Source organism: Sapajus apella, unplaced genomic scaffold, assembly GCF_009761245.1.
Source record: "Sapajus apella isolate SASKATOON/1434 unplaced genomic scaffold, GSC_monkey_1.0 scaffold13, whole genome shotgun sequence".
Taxonomy (NCBI): domain Eukaryota; kingdom Metazoa; phylum Chordata; class Mammalia; order Primates; family Cebidae; genus Sapajus; species Sapajus apella.
Window position 1 is genome coordinate 30,390,353 of NW_022436953.1, and position 17,599 is coordinate 30,407,951.

A 17,599-nucleotide genomic window follows, 5' to 3' on the forward strand; every position below is an offset into this window, starting at 1 on the left:
GGAGCAAAATGGGAAGTGGAGAGCCAGCACTCCAAGCCTCCAAGCAGTGTTCAGGTCGTGTGTTTCCTGGGCAATTGGGGCCATGAGTTAGGCACTTCGGGGCGCTCTCCCCTCTCCCATCCAGCCAGGTCCAGTAGCTTTGCTGCCTGCGTGCTTTCCCCAACCATGGACAGGCCTCATATTGTGGCCTCAATGCTAGGCCCTCTCCCCAGCTGAAATACCCTCTCCTTAATTGAGTCTGCCTGCATCAGTGCTCACCTGGTTAGGGCCGCGCCTAGAGCTAGTGTGTCCCGGTGGGGAGTGGCCTAGGCTCCAGTTCATTTTCTCCACCTGCACCGTGGACCAAGGTGCATGGCCTTCCACATGACACAGCAGAAGTGCCAGGTGAGATTGATCTTCTGTGGCTGAGATGATCACTCTGGCGATAGCCCACTTATGCTGTGAGTGACAGACAGGTGCTTAGGGTGCCAGAGACTTCTCTAATAAGGTGGCTGCAGGCAGCAGTTGTTGATTTGCCGGCCAGGGTCTTTGCCTCGAGAGCCATAGCGCGGCTGTCTGTAATCAGTGCTTTCCCTCTCACATCTCCTGACACGAGGATGAGCAGAGCAGGCTCGATGACACAGCTGCTCAACTGTAATCCTATATGATAATTTTGCAATTATTATTTTTAATATAATCAGCTTTTTCCTTCGGCAATAAAAGAAAAGGTTAAATTGCTCACAAACTAATAAAGGTTTATCTTCTGGAGCATCAAATTCTGTTTACTCATGAAACACACACCTCCTCTATGCACCCATCGGGAGGAAAATTAGCATTTATTTTCCCTGATAAACAAAAACAGTGGAAGATTTGTTGGCATCTTTTGGAGTTAAGCCCTTCCTTACATTTTAAAGTGACATAGAGGAATGCAAGAGCTTTGAAAGACATCTGACCTGACTCCGGATTTCATTTTAACTTTGGAAAGCAACCTGTTGTGTGCAGTAGGATGTTACTTGGTGTCTGTAGTGCCTAGACGCTAGCAATATGCATGGACGCAAACTCCCCCTGGGGCCCAGGAACCAAGAGATTGAAGAAATGGAAATGCTTTCATGACTCTCCACAACTTCCCCCAGGTTCCCACAGGGGGAAGATGTTGTATAATCCTCAGTGATGAGAAAGTGAGATTTCCCCCAGCTAGATTCCTCCTCCTTTGATTCCTTTTGGTGGCAAGAGAAATTGAAGCTTTGACACTCTCTTTATTTGTCTCAATGCTAGAAGGCTTTAATTGCACTTAAAAATAATTCCAGCCTGATTTTCAAATGCTCTCTGGAGTGATTCAGCATTTTTCCTTTCCCTGATTTCCAGGTATGGAGATATGAGGAGACAGATTGGCTTTGAAATCAGAGACATGTGGTACAACCTCGGTGAGTAGGCTGGATGTGGGGGCACAGTGAATATCTTGTATCCCTGCTGGGTCATGACATTGGCCCTGTTCATCAGTGTGGGGATGTCTTAAGATCTTAGTGGCTTCTGTTTCTTGGAGAGCAGTTGCTATTCTTTGTAGTAACTGTTTTCAGGAATTAAGAGACAGAAGACCAAAGGCATGAAAAGAAAATCTGATGGGCGGGGTAAAAAGAAAAATCCACAGAGCACCCTTGGGTCAACACGTGGCTTGGAGCTCCTCCCTCCCTGGCATTGCCTCCCTCCCTCAGTTGCCTCAGTTCCTTCTGGTCAAACAGGAAGCTCGTCCTGCTGTGACATTTGCCATCACTTACCATATTCAGTTTTATTCAGACTCTGCCTTCTAAAGGGTTAATTCACCTCCTCAAAACCAGATCCTATATTTAGGTATGCTGCCACCAGGTGATGGCAGCCTAACAGCTCCTGCAGTCAGAGCAGTGAAGGGTCTGTGTGTGTATATGAAATTCGTGTACTTTTATTTGTAAATTTAGTGATTCAGTTTTTCTGACAACTTTTATCATGAACAATAACAAAAAATTCTCTGTTAAAATTTTAGCCAATGTGACATGTCACTCTTTTAGATAAGTCCCTTCAAGAAATCAGTGACTGACAATAATTTGGTATCCTCCCAGCATCTTTAGAGTGCCCTCTGGGAATCCAGCCTCACTCCTCATTGAGATGAAGCTCTCTGTGGCTCCTGCCCTCAGCCCTTGGGCTTGCTTTGTGCCGAGGTATCCTAGGCCAAGGGGTGCTAGTGGCCTTGCCTCAGTCCTGAGCAAGGCTTCAGTTGCTTTTCTGCTTCAGGGTCTCCAGGCCTGTGCTTCTTTCCTTCAGATGGACACAAGAAGCCTGCATTGACTTGTTGTGAGAGACGCTCCACTTTCCTCTCTGCCCCAGAGAATCTTTCCTCTGCTAGAAGGAGGCAGGGGTCTGTCCGCATCACTCTGTTAGCCTCATTGCATTAGGGTGTCACTTGTTGCTCCAGTGTTGGGACAGCTTAGCTGCACCCCGACCTGCTTACCTTCTGAGCAGCTGGGACTCCCTGCAGTGGCTGGAGGGCATAGCAAGAAACACGCAGAACCCAGCGGTCCACGTGTCATTTCTAGCTCTCTGTTTGCTTTTGCATCTTTCTTGCCATTCTTTAGTTTGACATGAGGCCCCAGTTAGGTTCTCAGGAATGGAAAGCCACAGCAGATGCTCCTAGGTGGGGATGGAGAACGGGTGAGAGTGGCCCTGTCTGCCTGTGCCCACCCAGTACACAGAGCACCTGTACCATTGCATCCTTTCTGGGTGTCAGTCCTGGAGTTAGTGGAAGGCCCCTTGAGGAAACTCTTCTGCTAATTCTCTGCATGTGACTTTGCCGCAGTAGCTCACATGTCTAGAATCGAGTACTGGTTCTCAGCTGTCAAAGAGCTTGCTGACCTCTGCAACATGGTACCTACAGGGCACCATCCTCTCCTTGGCCTTCCTGCCATCCCAGGGAGGAAGGTAGGGGCTCTGGGCTCAGAGTCAGGAGAGATGATAAGACCCACCTTGAAGTTTTCATCCTCTCCGACTCCTGCCTCCCCGTGTGGCCTAAGTCACATGGCCCGGTCTTTCTGGGCTGTTAGATAAAGTGGTTGGACTGAATTTTTCAAGAGCCTTCCAATCCCAAAACTTAATAATGCTATGACATATATACACGATGAGCTCAGTAATAAAGTGCTAAGGCTTTCAGAACAGGGAGGAGGACCATCCGTGATTCATTCTAACTGATCTCTCTGTGTTCTTTGTTAAAATCATGCTCTGACGGATGCATGTGTCATTTGCTCTGGCAGGCCAGACAGCAGGACCCACGCCAGGCAGGGACCCAGTGTAGTCCCATGAGAGAGGCAGGAGAGGGCAGAGGGCATTCACAGCCATGGCTTGGAGGGAGGCTGTTCTCTGTTGGAACTCACGGTGTTCAGGGCCTTTTTAAATTTTTATTATTTTTACTATTTTATTTTTGAAGATGGAGTTTTGCCCTTGTTGCCCAGGCTGGAGTGCAATGGCACTGTCCTGGCTCTCCACAACCTCCGCATCCCAGGTTCAAGCGATTCTCCTGCTTCAGCCTCCCGAGTAGCTGGGATTACGGGCATGCGCCACTACACCTGGCTGATTTTTTTAGTAGAGAAGGGGTTTCTCCATGTTCTTCAGGCTGGTCTCGAACTCCCCACCTCAGGTGATCTGCCCACCTCGGCCTCCCAAAGTGCTGTGATTACAGGCGTGAACCACTGCGCCCGGCCCCGTCCAGGGCTTTTATAGGCGGTGTTCATGAAGGAGGTGATATGAGCTCCACCTGCCACAGTCAGGCTCTCAGGGAAGACCCCAGACCTCTCCTCTGCACACAGGCTCTCTCTGAGGCCAACTGTTTACCCTAGCCCCCCCTAAAAGAGTGAGTCCACCCTCTTCTGTGTCATTCCACTTTAACTCTAAAGTATAGACGGTAAGTTGTCCATTTTCCCCAAGAGGACACTTGCACATATGCTTTCAAATGAAGGTTCTCATTCTGGAATGGCTGGATAACATTTCACATCCTTTGTGATAACTAGAGACACCACCCTAGCAGAGGCTCTGATGAGTCATGACATACTGAAATGCTTCCTTCTCCCCATACACAGCTGCGGCCACCACTCCACTCCCCCTGGGCCCTGAGCACCCCCAGGATCCTCCCCAGCTCTCCATATGCCAGCATCATCACCTGGTACCGAGGAAGCCTCCAAAACTCAGCTCGAGCCACAGCTGGCCAGAGGTCACCCTGACTGATGGGTGCTCCTGCCTTTCTAGTGTTCCGGTTTGGGGTTGTTTTTGGTTTTGTTTTTTAATATATTTAATGTCACCTCCATAGTCCCTGAGATTGATCACCATTGACAGCGGCTCCATTTCAATTTGTGCCGTGCGCCATGATAACAATGCAGGAAGGAAAGGCGGCCTCAAAAAGGGCGAGTTTCTCCGGGTGCCCCCTCCAAGTCTTTGGACACGCCCGGCCTTCCAAGGATATACTTTGGTCTGACACAAAACACTTGGTTCACTTGATGCTATCAAGATAACGTCTTGGCTCCAGATAGGCCAAGTCAAGCGACGGGAGACTTTTGATTTGGAAAAGGTTACAGTGAAGAGAGCACATTTCCCCTTCCTTCCTGTCAGTGGCTAATTTGAATATAGTGTTTAATGCATGAGATGTGTGTTTTGCAGCTTTTTAGACCAGAACATTGACTCTGGCCTGGGAAGCAACCAAGAGGTCGAAAGTAAGCCATGACCTTGGCCATTTAGGCTCAGGGTCTTGGAAACAACAAGAAATAACAGTCAGCCGCCAGAGCTGGGTTCCTTACTGGTAAAATAAGTAAGTTATTTTTCAAAGTGAGGGAGATGATCATAAAAGCACCTACAGCCCACAGGATCCTCCTCAGGCAGCCCCTCGGGGTGGTTAAGGATAGCCCCACCGGGTCATCTCAGGAGCCCAGCCCCTTCCTGCCACGGTCCCAGGGACCTGAGTGTCTTTACCGAGACTGTCACTGTCATACTCCAGATTTATGACAGCACTTCTCAGTTTCCCAGGATGTACACAACCTACTTTCTACATCTTTTTTTTTTTTTTTTTTACTTTTTTTAAATGGGTGCAGGTTTCAGAACATGTTGGCAGGATTATAGCACTGACTCTGCCATGAAAATAGAAATGGAAATCAGATCTATTTATCAGCTTACAATTAATAAACTGTCACTTGAGCAGACCTCCAGCTGAATGCTCCATGAGTCTCCTCCTTGAGTCTTTCCAATAATACATGTGGCCTGTTTAGAGGAGCATCTCAGCTCTTGCCTCTTCCATGCCTAGCCTCCGAGCAAGGATCTGGAGTCTGTTTTGCTCAATTTAATGCAAGGGCAAACACAGTACTGCCCCATGGGATAGAGTGATGTGGTTCTTTCCCTCCCAAACCTGTCATATTTTGAGTCTGAAAGGGGAAATCAAAAGCAGACTCTCTCTCAAAAGAAAAAAGAGGAGAAAATGTGCTTATTTACCCAGCTCCTGAGTTATTTATCAAAGCGCACTCTGTGCGGCAGCCCGCGGGAGCACCTGATCTCCTCGCCTGTGCCGCCTCGATTTACATTTTGTTTATTACATCCAGCACACTGGAGCGAGCACTAGACCCGAGCCAGCCAGAATGAATGTGCTTGGAGCAAGATCTTTATCTGCTCTGTTGGGTTTGGGATATTTTTCATGCAGGGATTCCGTTCATGGGTGTTTTTTGGTGACTGGGCAAACTGTGCTTTTCATGAAAACCCATATACCATGTGGCCTAATGGGTTTGGCTGGGTGGTGGAACTTTTTGCTCTGCCTGCCCTTGTGTATACAGAGATTTTCCTGGGATAAGTCTATGTTTAATGTCCCAGATTTTCAAACAGCAGTGATTGCGAATAGGTAATTTAAACACCCACAGGGAGGTTACTGACTAGGGAGGCCCTGGCTTGGTGAGAAAAGAAGATGCCACTCCCAGGGGAACAGCTCCGTGCTCTGTAGCTAGAACAGATTCTAGGTGGGCAAGGACTGGAGCTCAAATGTTCTCATCACCTTCCTTTGTCTCGAAAAGCGTGTCCTCTTTTTCTTTTTTTTTTTTTTGAGATGGAGTCTCGCTCTGTCGCCCAGGCTGGAGTGCAGTGGCGTGATCTCGGCTCACTGCAACCTCCGCCTGGCAGGTTCAAGCAGTTCTCCTGCCTCAGCCTCCCAAGTAGCTGGGACTACAGGCACACGCCACCACGCCCGGCTAATTTTTGTATTTTTAGTAGGGACGGGATTTCATTATGTTGGTCAGTTGACCGCGATCTCTTGACCTCGTGATCTGCCCACGTCGGCCTCCCAAAGTGCTGGGATTATAGGCGTGAGCCATTGCGCCCGGCTGCATTCTCTTTTTCTTTAAGTCTATACTGCAGGTGTCACCTTGGTCCTCATTGATTCCAAATCTGAGTTCTTGTTAAATTTGAGCAAGATATGCTCCAAGGGAAATCCATAATGCAAATGTCAAAAAAAAAAAAAAAGGTATCTAGCAGAGAACATCCCCACCCACTCCTGCTCACCTTGGGGACCATTGGTTTGTGAAGAGTCAGTCCCCAGGGATGTCACTATCCTCAGAACCCGGTAGCAGCTCCAGGCCAGTGTGTCTTCTGTAATAATAGTACCCCTCTGTAATAGCCAAAGGTGAAGACACTGTCGTTTTGGTAGCTTTTTTTCCCAGTCTCTGTGTCGACAACCACCTGTTCCTGCCTTATATGTTTTTCCCGGCTTGGAGCAATAAAACCTGTTGGTGACAGACAGAACTTTATGACACTGAAATTGTGGTTGATGAACAACTTGCTGTCACCATCATCTGTTTTCTGAAACATTGGCTCTGACATTTTTTAAGCATAATACAAGGAAAGTGTCACCTGAGAGATGGAATATAATAGCATTTTCAAGAGAATGCTTTGCAACAGTTACAGGCCTTTCAGAAACATCAAGCATTTGGGAAAGTGATGAGAATCACACGCTGATAGCCTTAGTCAAAATATTAATTATTTAGTAAAAGTGAAAAATAAGGTGTTGATTACATTTAGATCCCTTACTAAAGGTTAAATTTCTGTGTATGTCTACCCAGTAAAAAGTAATTCAGTCTAATTATGAGCATTACGTATTTTCTTAGGTATAGTTACAGTAGCTGCATTTGTTTAATGATTCTTTTTACAGAAATCTGTATTCTCTGAGTTGCAAAGAAAACTAAAGAATTTAGTTTCCTGATTGTGGAAAAATATTAGTAAGATTGATTAACTCGGGATACACTGCTGGTGTTAACAACAAAATGTTACCATTATTTTATTCAAACATTTAATTTCTTGGGCATTCTTCCGGTATGCGTTGGAAATGAAATAGTTTTAGTTACAGGGGGATGAAATGAAAACAAAAATCAAGATTCTGAAAGACAAGAGGGTAGACTTTTAAAAAACCACCTTTTTGCTGGGACCTGCCTCTGAGTTTCATCCTGTCACCTTAACTAAGGTTTGCAGCCCAGTTTTTAGAAGTGAGTCTTCCAGGAGCTTCGGGCAATGAAGGAAGCTTCCCCTTCTGCCGTGTCTCTGACCTTGCCTGGTTCACTTCAAGCTCTTGATGAGCTCGCCCTGGTCCTCAGGAATACAGCAGCCACGCACCAACAGAGTTTGGGGTCCCCAGCTGGAGTGGGCACAGTGGCAGCCAACACACAGCTAGCAGGAGGGAGGGACTGGCCACCATGTCAGGCGCAACTGCCAGCTGCTCTGCCTGGTCACCAGATTTCTTGATGGTGATCCTGGGTTAGCATCTTTCTGAGTCAGAGACAAAGGCCCAGAAAGGTACAATACCAAGAAAATACCAACAAAAACCCTTGAAATTAAAAACATAAACTGAGTGCTTGCAAGAAGCCAGTCTCTACTTTCTGGGGGCTTATTTTAGAATTGTAATGTCTCAGCAGTGGTCATTAAAATGGCAGATCACTGACCTCTCTGTTCATTTTGCAATTAAAGAGGATAAATATGGGAGTGGACAGCGCAAACAATTTCTCTTTCAGAGAAATGGATAGGGTCCGAGTGCCATGCAAAGATCCTGAGATAAGCAAACAGGGAAGGAATTTGTAAAATGAGGGTCATAGCTAAGCCTTCATAATCTCAGACCCAGGTTCAAGTCCTGCTCCTGTTTCTCTGAACAGCTCCCAGAACAGCTCACTTTCCTTGTCTGTTTAAAAGGTTAAGAAGGTAGCCATCTCACAAGGTTACCATGAAAATTCAGTGACATGATGCTTTCTCCTGGGCTTGTCATGCAGATTGTAAATGCTAGCTAATATGATGATATTCATTATCAGTCACATTTGAAAAACTTTTGAGAAACATTTTTGTGAATGCTTTAAAAATCATATCTGGAGCAAGATAGCTGAAAGGAGACTAATAAAGTAGTTCTTTAAATAAGCATTTTCCTATCAAAGAAAAACTGGAAAAGGTAGAATCACTGCTGTTTTCAGGGTTTCAGACTCAGATGCCAGTGCCTTGATTTACTTTGATTGGGGTCATTTGGAATGCTACAGAAATCACCCTGCATTATTTACAGAGGTGTCAAATGGTAAACTCCTCTTCGTAAGATGCGGGAGATTTTAAAAAGGACCCAAGAGACCATCTGCTCTCTCTCATTTGTCGGCTCCTGTTTCTCTCACTGGGCACAGAGTTAGAGGCTGGAACTCCCCACTCCCAGCCCTTGTTCTATTCCAAACTGGGAATCAGCTGCCTGTGTCCTTCATCCGTCTGATAGAATTGGCTGCTTAGAAAACAGTGTTTATCTTCTCTGACGGAGAAGTCATGATTGGAGGCTTATATTGCATGAATCTTTGACTACCTTTACCTATGACATGTGGAATACAGGCCACTTCTTATACTAATGGCTAGGAAAGTTCAACATCATCATCTGCAGACAAGAAATAGATACACATTTTCAGGATCTTGTTGCTCAAAGTCACCCTGATCGGTGTTGTGTTGTTTTATCCATTTAACCCCATTTTAGAATTCTATTTCTATTTTTTTCTGAATACTGTATCTCTTTATTCCAAGGTCAACACAAGATAAAGTTTATTCCAGAAATGGTGGGCCCAATGTTAGAAATGACATTAATTCCCGAGACGGAACTGCGCAAAGCCACCATCCCCATCTTCTTTGATATGATGCAGTGTGAATTCCATTCGACCCGAAGCTTCCAAATGGTAAGGACATAGATGTGTAGTGAGTGGCCTGGGGACATGAAGGAGACAAACCTGAAAACGTTGAAAGAAATTTGTAGACAGTTCTAGAGTGGAACACACATTTTCCTGCATCTTGAGAGAGAAAAGGCCTATGCTTTTCCTTATTGAAGAAGCTTATCATACCTTGCAGTCAACTTTCAGGAGGATTATTCTCAATTTTTAGTTCTTACTTCTTTTAATCTGGGTTTACTTACACATTAAACCCTGGATAAAAGTCTCTTTCTCCCACTTCTTGGGATATGCTCTTGTAGAATGTTTAATCAAATATCGTGTATTATGTTCTCTCAGACTGGCTACTTATTGCAGAATTATATTATTTTAAAGCTAAAGTCTTTGCTTTTATTCTCTTAAGTGTGTGTCTTGGTCTTTTGCCTGTGCAATGGAACTGAAGAAAATTCCTCTAAGAAAATGTATATAAAGTGCTCAGAACATACTATAACATTATGAAGGACAAACTCTGCTGTATAACATATGCTCAGGAAGCAACAAAATCTCCTTCTGAATCCCAAGAAAATAAGTATAGTGTTTGTGTATTCTTGGTTGGTACCCACACCCACACATGCACATGCACATCCCCCCACACCCACACATGTACATCCACACATATACACATATGTGCACACACACATACATACACACACACGTCCACATGCTCTGACTTTCACCTTAGTGTATTCATGGTTTGGCCATGATACTTTGCAAGAGATCTGGGAGAAGCCCAAGTGGTAGGGAGTCCTCTGAATTGAAAGATACCTTTAAAAATTATTATAGTGGACCAGATGTGGTAGCTCATGCCTTTAATCCCAGCACTTTGAGAGGCCAAGGCAGGCAGATCACTTGAGCTCAGGAGTTCAAGACCAGCCTGGGAAACATGGTGAAACTCCATCTCTGCAAAAAATACAAAAATTAGCCAGGCATGGTGGTGCACGCCTGTGGTCAGGGAAGTCACTGCTGCAGTGAGCTGTGATCATGCCACTGCCCTCCAGCCTGGGGCACAGAGCCAGACCCTGTCTCTAAATAAATAAATTAAAATTAAAAGGCCAGGCATGGAGGCTCACACCTGTAATCCCAGCACTTTGGGAGGCTGAGGTGGGTAGATCACGAAGTTAGGAGTTCAAGACCAGCCTGACCAACATGGTGAAACCCTGTCTCTACTAAAAATACAAAAATTAGCTGGGTGTGGTTTTGGGCGCCTATAATCCCAGCTACTGGGGAGACTGAGGCAGAGAATCACTTGAACCTGGGAGGCAGAGGTTGTAGTGAGCTGAGATCCTGTCACTGCACTCCAGCCTGGGTAACAAAGCGAGACTCCATCTCAAAAAAAAAAAAAAAAAAAGTTGAAAATTATGATAGCAATTCACGTAAGTCAATATAGTAAACATTTTACATGGAAATTTGAGAAAAATTCCTACATTGAGAGGAAATCAAAACTTCATCAATCAAGACAGTTTGATGTTAGTGGGGTCTAATTTTAAAGGATATGTTATCCTTACCCATCTCTGAAGGTTATCATTTAAGGGAGCTTTGAGTAATTTATAGATTTTCCTTGGTTGTGTTCATCATATCACATGAAGGCAGTATCCACGAAGAATGATTCTGCTGTTTCCTAGAACAGAAAAGAGGGATACTGAACCAAAACCGTCTCCACACTGGGAGTAGAAGCTGAGTTTAGATACAGAGGTCAGGGAGACTGAGAGTCGTGGGCTTAGCCAGCTGTTACCTGGGTCTTGAGCAAATCACTCACCATCTTTTAAGTCTCCAATTCAAGCTTGTAGCATTGGCATGAGACGGAATCTGCCAGAAAGGCGTGTTGTGAGAATGAAAGAAAATCAGACCTGTACACCCCCTAGCATGATGCCCAGCGCCATAAAAGGCAGCTGTGGATGCTGCTCCTCCCGCAAAGCTGGAACCTCATCTTGTTCTGGGTGTTTGTGGAGTGCAGGGGGCAGCCTGCAGGATGAGTCCCCAGTGTCTGCAGGCCCATGGGGCCCAGCGCTGCATACAAACCTTGGCATGGCCATTTCATCGAGGTTACTCCTGAAGCCGGGAGGAGGACACAGGAGATGAACAGAGTCTGACTGCTGGAGTCATTTCCTTTACCCTCCACGCGCCCACAACCGTGCTTCGAAACCCCGTGCATAGGAGCCTAACACCTGGCTATTTGTTTTTTGCGCTTCGCCCCACTAGGCAGTTTTTTATAAGGTGACTAGTGACTGTTATTTTCACATTATCCCAACCATGGACAGTAGAGAGGGCTTTGGTTTAACTTCCCTATGTAATGTCAGTTGGGCTGAGATGAGTGGGATTAGTGCCTCCCTCCCTTCTTCCTCCCTCCCTCCCTCCCTTCCATTCTTCCTCCCTCCCTCCCTATTTCCTCCCTCCCTCCCTCCCTCCCTCCCTTCCTCCCTCCCTTTCTTCCTCCCTCCCCCGCTTTCTTCTTTCCTTCCTCCCTTCCTCCTTTCCTTCCTCTATCTTTTTTTCCCATAGTAGCAGACCCCTCTATATTTACTTTTTGTAAAGACAGTTCATTTTCGAAAGAACAGCTGTTTATTCCTCTGGCTCACCGTCACTCTTTGTATGTGCAAAATCTTTGTACAAAGACTGCACTAATACAGCATCGTAAATATTATACCCAGATATTTGTATTAATGTTCTTTCTGCTTGACAGTATATCAAAGAACTTTCCCTTAATATTACAACCTAACAACCGTGACATTAGTGATGCCTTAAAATTCACTGTCATTTTCTTATCCATCTTCTATAACTGGACATGTAGGTTGTTTGCAGATTTTCGCTGCTATGAATAACTGTTCGGTGAACACATTCATGCATATACTTGAATTCATTTTGAAAGTTTTCCCAGTATACATTCTCAAAAGTGTGATTACTGATTTCAAATATTTTTGTAACTTTTGACATTATTGCCAAATCGTTTGACATTAATACCGTAAGGTTTGACCCATCTCCATTGCCACTGGCGCTATATCATGGCCCCAGTTTCACTGCCAACTCCTTGGAACTACGAATTGTGATTTAAATGCTTTTTCCTAGGCAGAAAATTCATCTGACTTTTTGAATTTTATATAAATCAAGCCCAAAGAAGGACTTTGTGAAAAATTGCTATTAAAGAATGAGGCTAAGGGGGAAAGTGTATTTTTATAGATAAATGTCACTAGCACAGAAAACTAGGATCAAAAGTGCTTAAAACGTTATTTCATTTGTCATTTTTTTTTTTTTTTTTTTTTTGAGACAGAGTTTCGCTCATGTTACCCAGGCTGGAGTGCAATGGCGCGATCTCGGCTCACCGCAACCTCCGCCTCCTGGGTTCAGGCAATTCTCCTGCCCCAGCCTCCTGAGTAGCTGGGATTACAGGCACGCACCACCATGCCCAGCTAATTTTTTGTATTTTTAGTAGAGACGGGGTTTCACCATGTTGACCAGGATGGTCTCGATCTCTTGACCTCGTGATCCGCCCGCCTCAGCCTCCCAAAGTGCTGGGATTACAGGCTTGAGCCACCGCGCCCGGCCTCATTTGTCATTTTTTAAGCAGTCTTAGGGTCAAAATAAGGTCAAGGGCAGTTAGAATAAAGACCAGTAAGAGTTTGGTTTCTGAGCTGTTCCCCTTCTCCCTCACACTCCTTTTGTCTCATGGCTGCCTTGCGGTAGGCTTAAAAAATCTTACAACAATCTTCTGAGGAAGTGCTTGATTTTCTCCAGTTTGCAGGGGCCCCAGGTTTGCTAGGAAATAGTCTGAAGTTAATGAGGGCCACAGAAGCTGTGCCTCCATTTTAAACACTGTCTCCCCACTGGGGCTTCAAAATTGACCCAGTGTCAGGAGACAGCTTTCCAGAAAACCAAACAGTTTTTGAGTAATACCATGAAGTAGTTGGCACATTGAGATCCACCTCATAAACAACAAACTATTTCGCTAGCATGAACCATGCCTTGCCTGGATCTACGTAAATACAGGCATAAGCACGAAGACACAGATTCACCCGCAAGAAGGACCCGCCGTCAGGCTCAGCGTGGTCAGCCACCTGAACTGTTGGTTCAGAGTCGCTTGTTTATCTGCGGTGTTATCTGATAGAACCTCTGCAGACAAAGGATCTTTATTTTAAAGATCTTTAAAATAAAGGCAGAAAAGCTAACATTTGTTTTAAAACAATCTCTTGTTTGTTAATCTGCTTCTGTGATTGGGAAAAGATCCATTTTCTTCTGTTTGATGTGCCCACCTCAGCTTCCGAGCTGGAATGCTCCAAGCCGGCAGCGTCGTCCCCTTTTCTTCCAGTCTCCTTTTTTGCTGGGTTTTCTGGCTACAGGTCACATGGGCCAGGCCTTGGCCTGCTCCCCTGGCCTCCGTTGCAGTGGGTGTGAAGCGTCATCAGCGCTCCCTCTGTCTTGCCTGCAGCATCAGTCCTCTTTGCACTAGTTGTACCAGTCCAGGATTACTCCTGAGCCACAGTGTTTCTCTCTTGACTTGCTCTGTGTACATTTCCTAAGTCCTTGCTGCCCCTAGTTCCGCTCGTCCCTCACAGCTGATCTTCCTGAAGCACAAGGAATGGCCCCTATTTCTTGTTGGTGACGTGGGCACGTGGGTGGCACGCTGGCGCAGGGCTGGCCCCACCTGCTTCTCCATCCTTGAACTCCTGGGCTGGGGATGGTTGGCTGCTGCTGAACTCATCCGCCACAAGCCCAGTTATCTCGCCTTGTTAGTCACGTCGGCAAGGGCTTCAGTTGCTTCCACTTTGACAGCAGATGTGGAAACCTAATGGAGTGAGGGGAAGGCATTAGGGGGTTTCATTTTTATAACACGTTAGTATTTTGAACCCATGATAGAGCTTATTTTGTAAAGGTTGCTATGCCTTTCTGAGTGGAGCTGTTAATACGCTACTCTCTATGAAACATGAAATAATATATATGCCCAGGTTGTATTTTACTCTTACAATTGGAGTCAGGAGGAGACCTGCTGGAATCAGAAGAAAAACCTGCTATTTTACTCAAGATTAAACTGCACCAAACCATTACTGGAATTTTAAAAGCATGTGTTATAAATTGGCTTTTCTAATATTGCCCAGAGTTTCTGCTCTCATGTTCTTCAGCCGCAGCAGAGGGCACTTCGTTAGAATGTCCTTGCCCATACGCCTCCCCAAGAGGCTACTGCTTCCCTGTCTCCACTTGTCCAAGAAAGAGCACACATTTTCCTCAGAGTAGGCTCAGACTTGCCCTTATCCTGCTTCTCCAGGGTCCATGTGTTGAATGGGCTCTCCTGGTGGTGGGATGGGTGGCATGGAGTCATCCTTTCATGGGCCATGTCCTCCTTGTGGCCCGTGATACTCTGTCCAGGGCTGCAGTGAGTGTCTTAGGTCAACTTGACATCACTCGCTGTGGGGAGGTGGCGAGGAAGCTCTGCAGAAGGCTCCAGGCTGAAGGTCCCAGATGCCAGTGGAGATCCCCTGTGAAGGGCTGTGCCCTGCAGGAGCTGGGCCAGACAGAAGCCTGTGAGATAGGATTCCCCGGATGTGCACAGTGGCCTTGAATTCTTTTAAGAAATCCCTCCTACCTTCAAAGTCATATGTTTCACTGTGGGCTGCTCCCCTGGCCTCTGTTGAGGATGCCACAGCCATGGCAGAGCTCTGGTGCACTGACAGGAAGGCGTTCCAGTGACTGGACGCTGCATGATACTCTTGCAATCCATTGCCTCCCAACCACCTCTTCCCTGTTTGTGTACAGCCAGGATGCTGCTGCCTGTGGATGGGTTTCTTTTCCTCCTAGTGCTTGCAGTATAGATACTCTAAGTCCCGGGAGGCAGGGATACATGTGGAAAGCCCCCGTGGATGCCCACTGTAGCCATGCCTATAGGGTGGCCCCAGCCCTTTGGCCACTGTCATCCGCCACCTCCTACATTGCTGGACACTCTTGTGCCACTTCCCTGCCCTGTCCATACTCAAGGCCACTGTGGACATCAGGGGGCCTCCTTGTCTCCTAGGCGTCTGTCTGGCCAAGCCCCTGCCAGAGCGTGACCCTTCACAGGGGACTTCCATTCGCATCAGAGACCTTCCATCTGGAGGCCATTGCAGAGCTTCATGGCCACCTCCCCAGAGTAGCTCTGTCAAGCTGACCTAAGGCACTCACTGCAGCTCCTCAACAAAAACCCATTTCTTATCTCTTCTGCTTCTTTCATCTCTTGAGTGCTCCAGCTGCCTGAGGTCATCCTGGCTCTCCCAGCACTTTCTATGAATCTTTTCTGATCCAAATGCCCCACCCATTCTCCTAAATTACCCGCCCTGCTGCTGCTGCCTGTGCTGATGCCTAAGGACACATTCTCTGCCCCCTGTCCTTACAGCTGGCCAGCTCCTCAAGACACCCCCACAACTGTGTTCAGGCCACCCCCTCGCCTTGTCGCCACCTCGATCCACAGTAGCAGGTTTACCCCTAAACTCAGGACTCTAGGAATCTCCATTCATTTGAAAGGAGAGATCCTACTTGGGGAGATTTCGGGACTGATAAGCTGGCATGGGAGCTGTGGGGAAGCATTGGGGTCTTCATGCCCATTATTCCATCCACCTGGACCAGCCTGCCCTTGGTCACAGGAGATGACCCCTCCCCTGGCCTTAAACTAACTCTCCCTGCCTCACCAAGAACCCTGCCCTCCAATGGACAGCACTCCGAGTCTCACCCTCATACCGGATTTTGCTTCATAATAAAAAGCGTACTTTTAAATTCCCTCCTGGCATCTTTTTAAAGAATTTCATTTGTTATGGCTTTGGAAAATACAGAACTAACAGCTGAGAATTGCAGCAAATGACCATATGGGCCATAGACCATTAATAAAAATGGAATGGAAAAGGCTGCCGAGCAAAAATAATATTTTCAATCACAGAGCTATTTTCTGTCATCTTTGTGAGGCTCAGTAAAATGCTCCACAACTTCTGGAAATTCCCATTTAGTTGTAACAGTATTAGAACATGAGTAATCTTTGTGTCATCAGTGTTGCCGAGCTCCTGTTTGAATAATCTCTTCACGCGCCCATGCCGGTAACCGGAAGCCAGTAATTGAATAGCCCGGGTGAATGTCGACGGCTTCTGTCACTCGGTAGAAAGGCCAATGTATTTTCCACTGTAACAGGAGTGTGAGTAAGTTTGGTGGCAGTTCTATCTTGTTTATTCGTTAATTCGTTGGGATTTTATTTGTTGGTTTGTTTATTTTTGCTTTCAATTTCAAAATAATTCTTTTCTTAAGAGGAAATATGGCACGAGAGGCTTCTGTTTCATTGAATCCAGACCCAAAGATGGTTTGACAGGCCACAGAAACCAATATCCTTGACTCCAGGAGCTGTGATTATATTAACTTCTATTCTTAAAAGCCCTCCAGCAAAGAGATTCTCAAAATTCCATAACCCCCTTTAACCAAGTTAAACAGGACTCACTTTGAGGTCATGTTCCTGGAGTCTACTGGACTTGCATGCAGCCCAAAAGCCACTCCTTAATCTGTGTCATGTGGACATAAGGAGCCACTGCACCTGTCTCAGGTGTCTGCAAGGTGTCATGGCCTGGTGATGGGCAGCTCCCCAGCCAGGCAGTTCAAAGTGACTCTCTCTGGGTCCTCCAGGCTCTTGAGTGTTTCAAAGATCTCCAAGGTCAGCAAGCCCCCTGCTTGTTGGACGTAGGAGGATGTGGAGGCTTTTGAATGTGGGATGAAGTGCCAACGATTAATTAAGTGTGTAATTAAGTTTACAGAGTGGTTAGGCAAGAGGGATGCTCTATAGAAAAATATGAGTGTGTCTGAGCACAGGGACTCAAGGCTGAGTGACAGACCAGGAGGGAGCAGTCACTTCTAGGATGTCAGCATGGGTGCCTGGAGCCCCACATGTTGGGAGGTGCCACGCTTCTCTCTGCTGAAGCTTGCCAGTTACATCTTCTTAGCCATGTTTTCTACCCAGATACAGTCCAGCAACTTTCTCCCACCCACTTCCTCCTGCAAATGCTCAGGAGGAAACGTGTGGCTGGGCAGTTTCATCATATTGGCCCAGTTCCGTTTAAAGGGAGAGAAGGCAGGGAGAGTCTGATTCCTTGTGCCCTCTGAAACCAGGAGGTGGTCGAACACCATGCCCGTGCCTGCAGTATCTTTGGAGCCTTTTTAGTTTAAATACAGGAGAAACTAGAGCACTTTGGGCAAAGAGTTACTAAGTCTACTAAGGTTTATTTGTAAAGGGTCAAATAAGCCCCTCTGCTAATGTACTTAGCAGGCCATGCCCATAGATTTCAGATGTCACCCAGCTCTTGATAACCTCAGAGCCCTCCGTCAAAGTGATGAGTGATCTGTGCAAACGTTTCCACCCTGATCCAGCTTCCTGCTGT

General features: G+C 46.3%; 1 protein-coding gene across 2 annotated transcripts in view; it reads left to right on the plus strand.

The window, feature by feature from the left end:
* Window positions 1-17,599, plus strand: part of DOCK1 (dedicator of cytokinesis 1) — a 528,332-nt gene that overhangs the window by 427,611 nt on the left and 83,122 nt on the right. For both annotated transcript variants that reach the window (XM_032281990.1, XM_032281991.1), the window contains exons 32-33: window positions 1,345-1,403; window positions 9,055-9,203. In XM_032281990.1, the coding sequence (XP_032137881.1) occupies window positions 1,345-1,403; window positions 9,055-9,203 (208 nt within the window). The remainder of the gene's footprint in view (window positions 1-1,344; window positions 1,404-9,054; window positions 9,204-17,599) is intronic.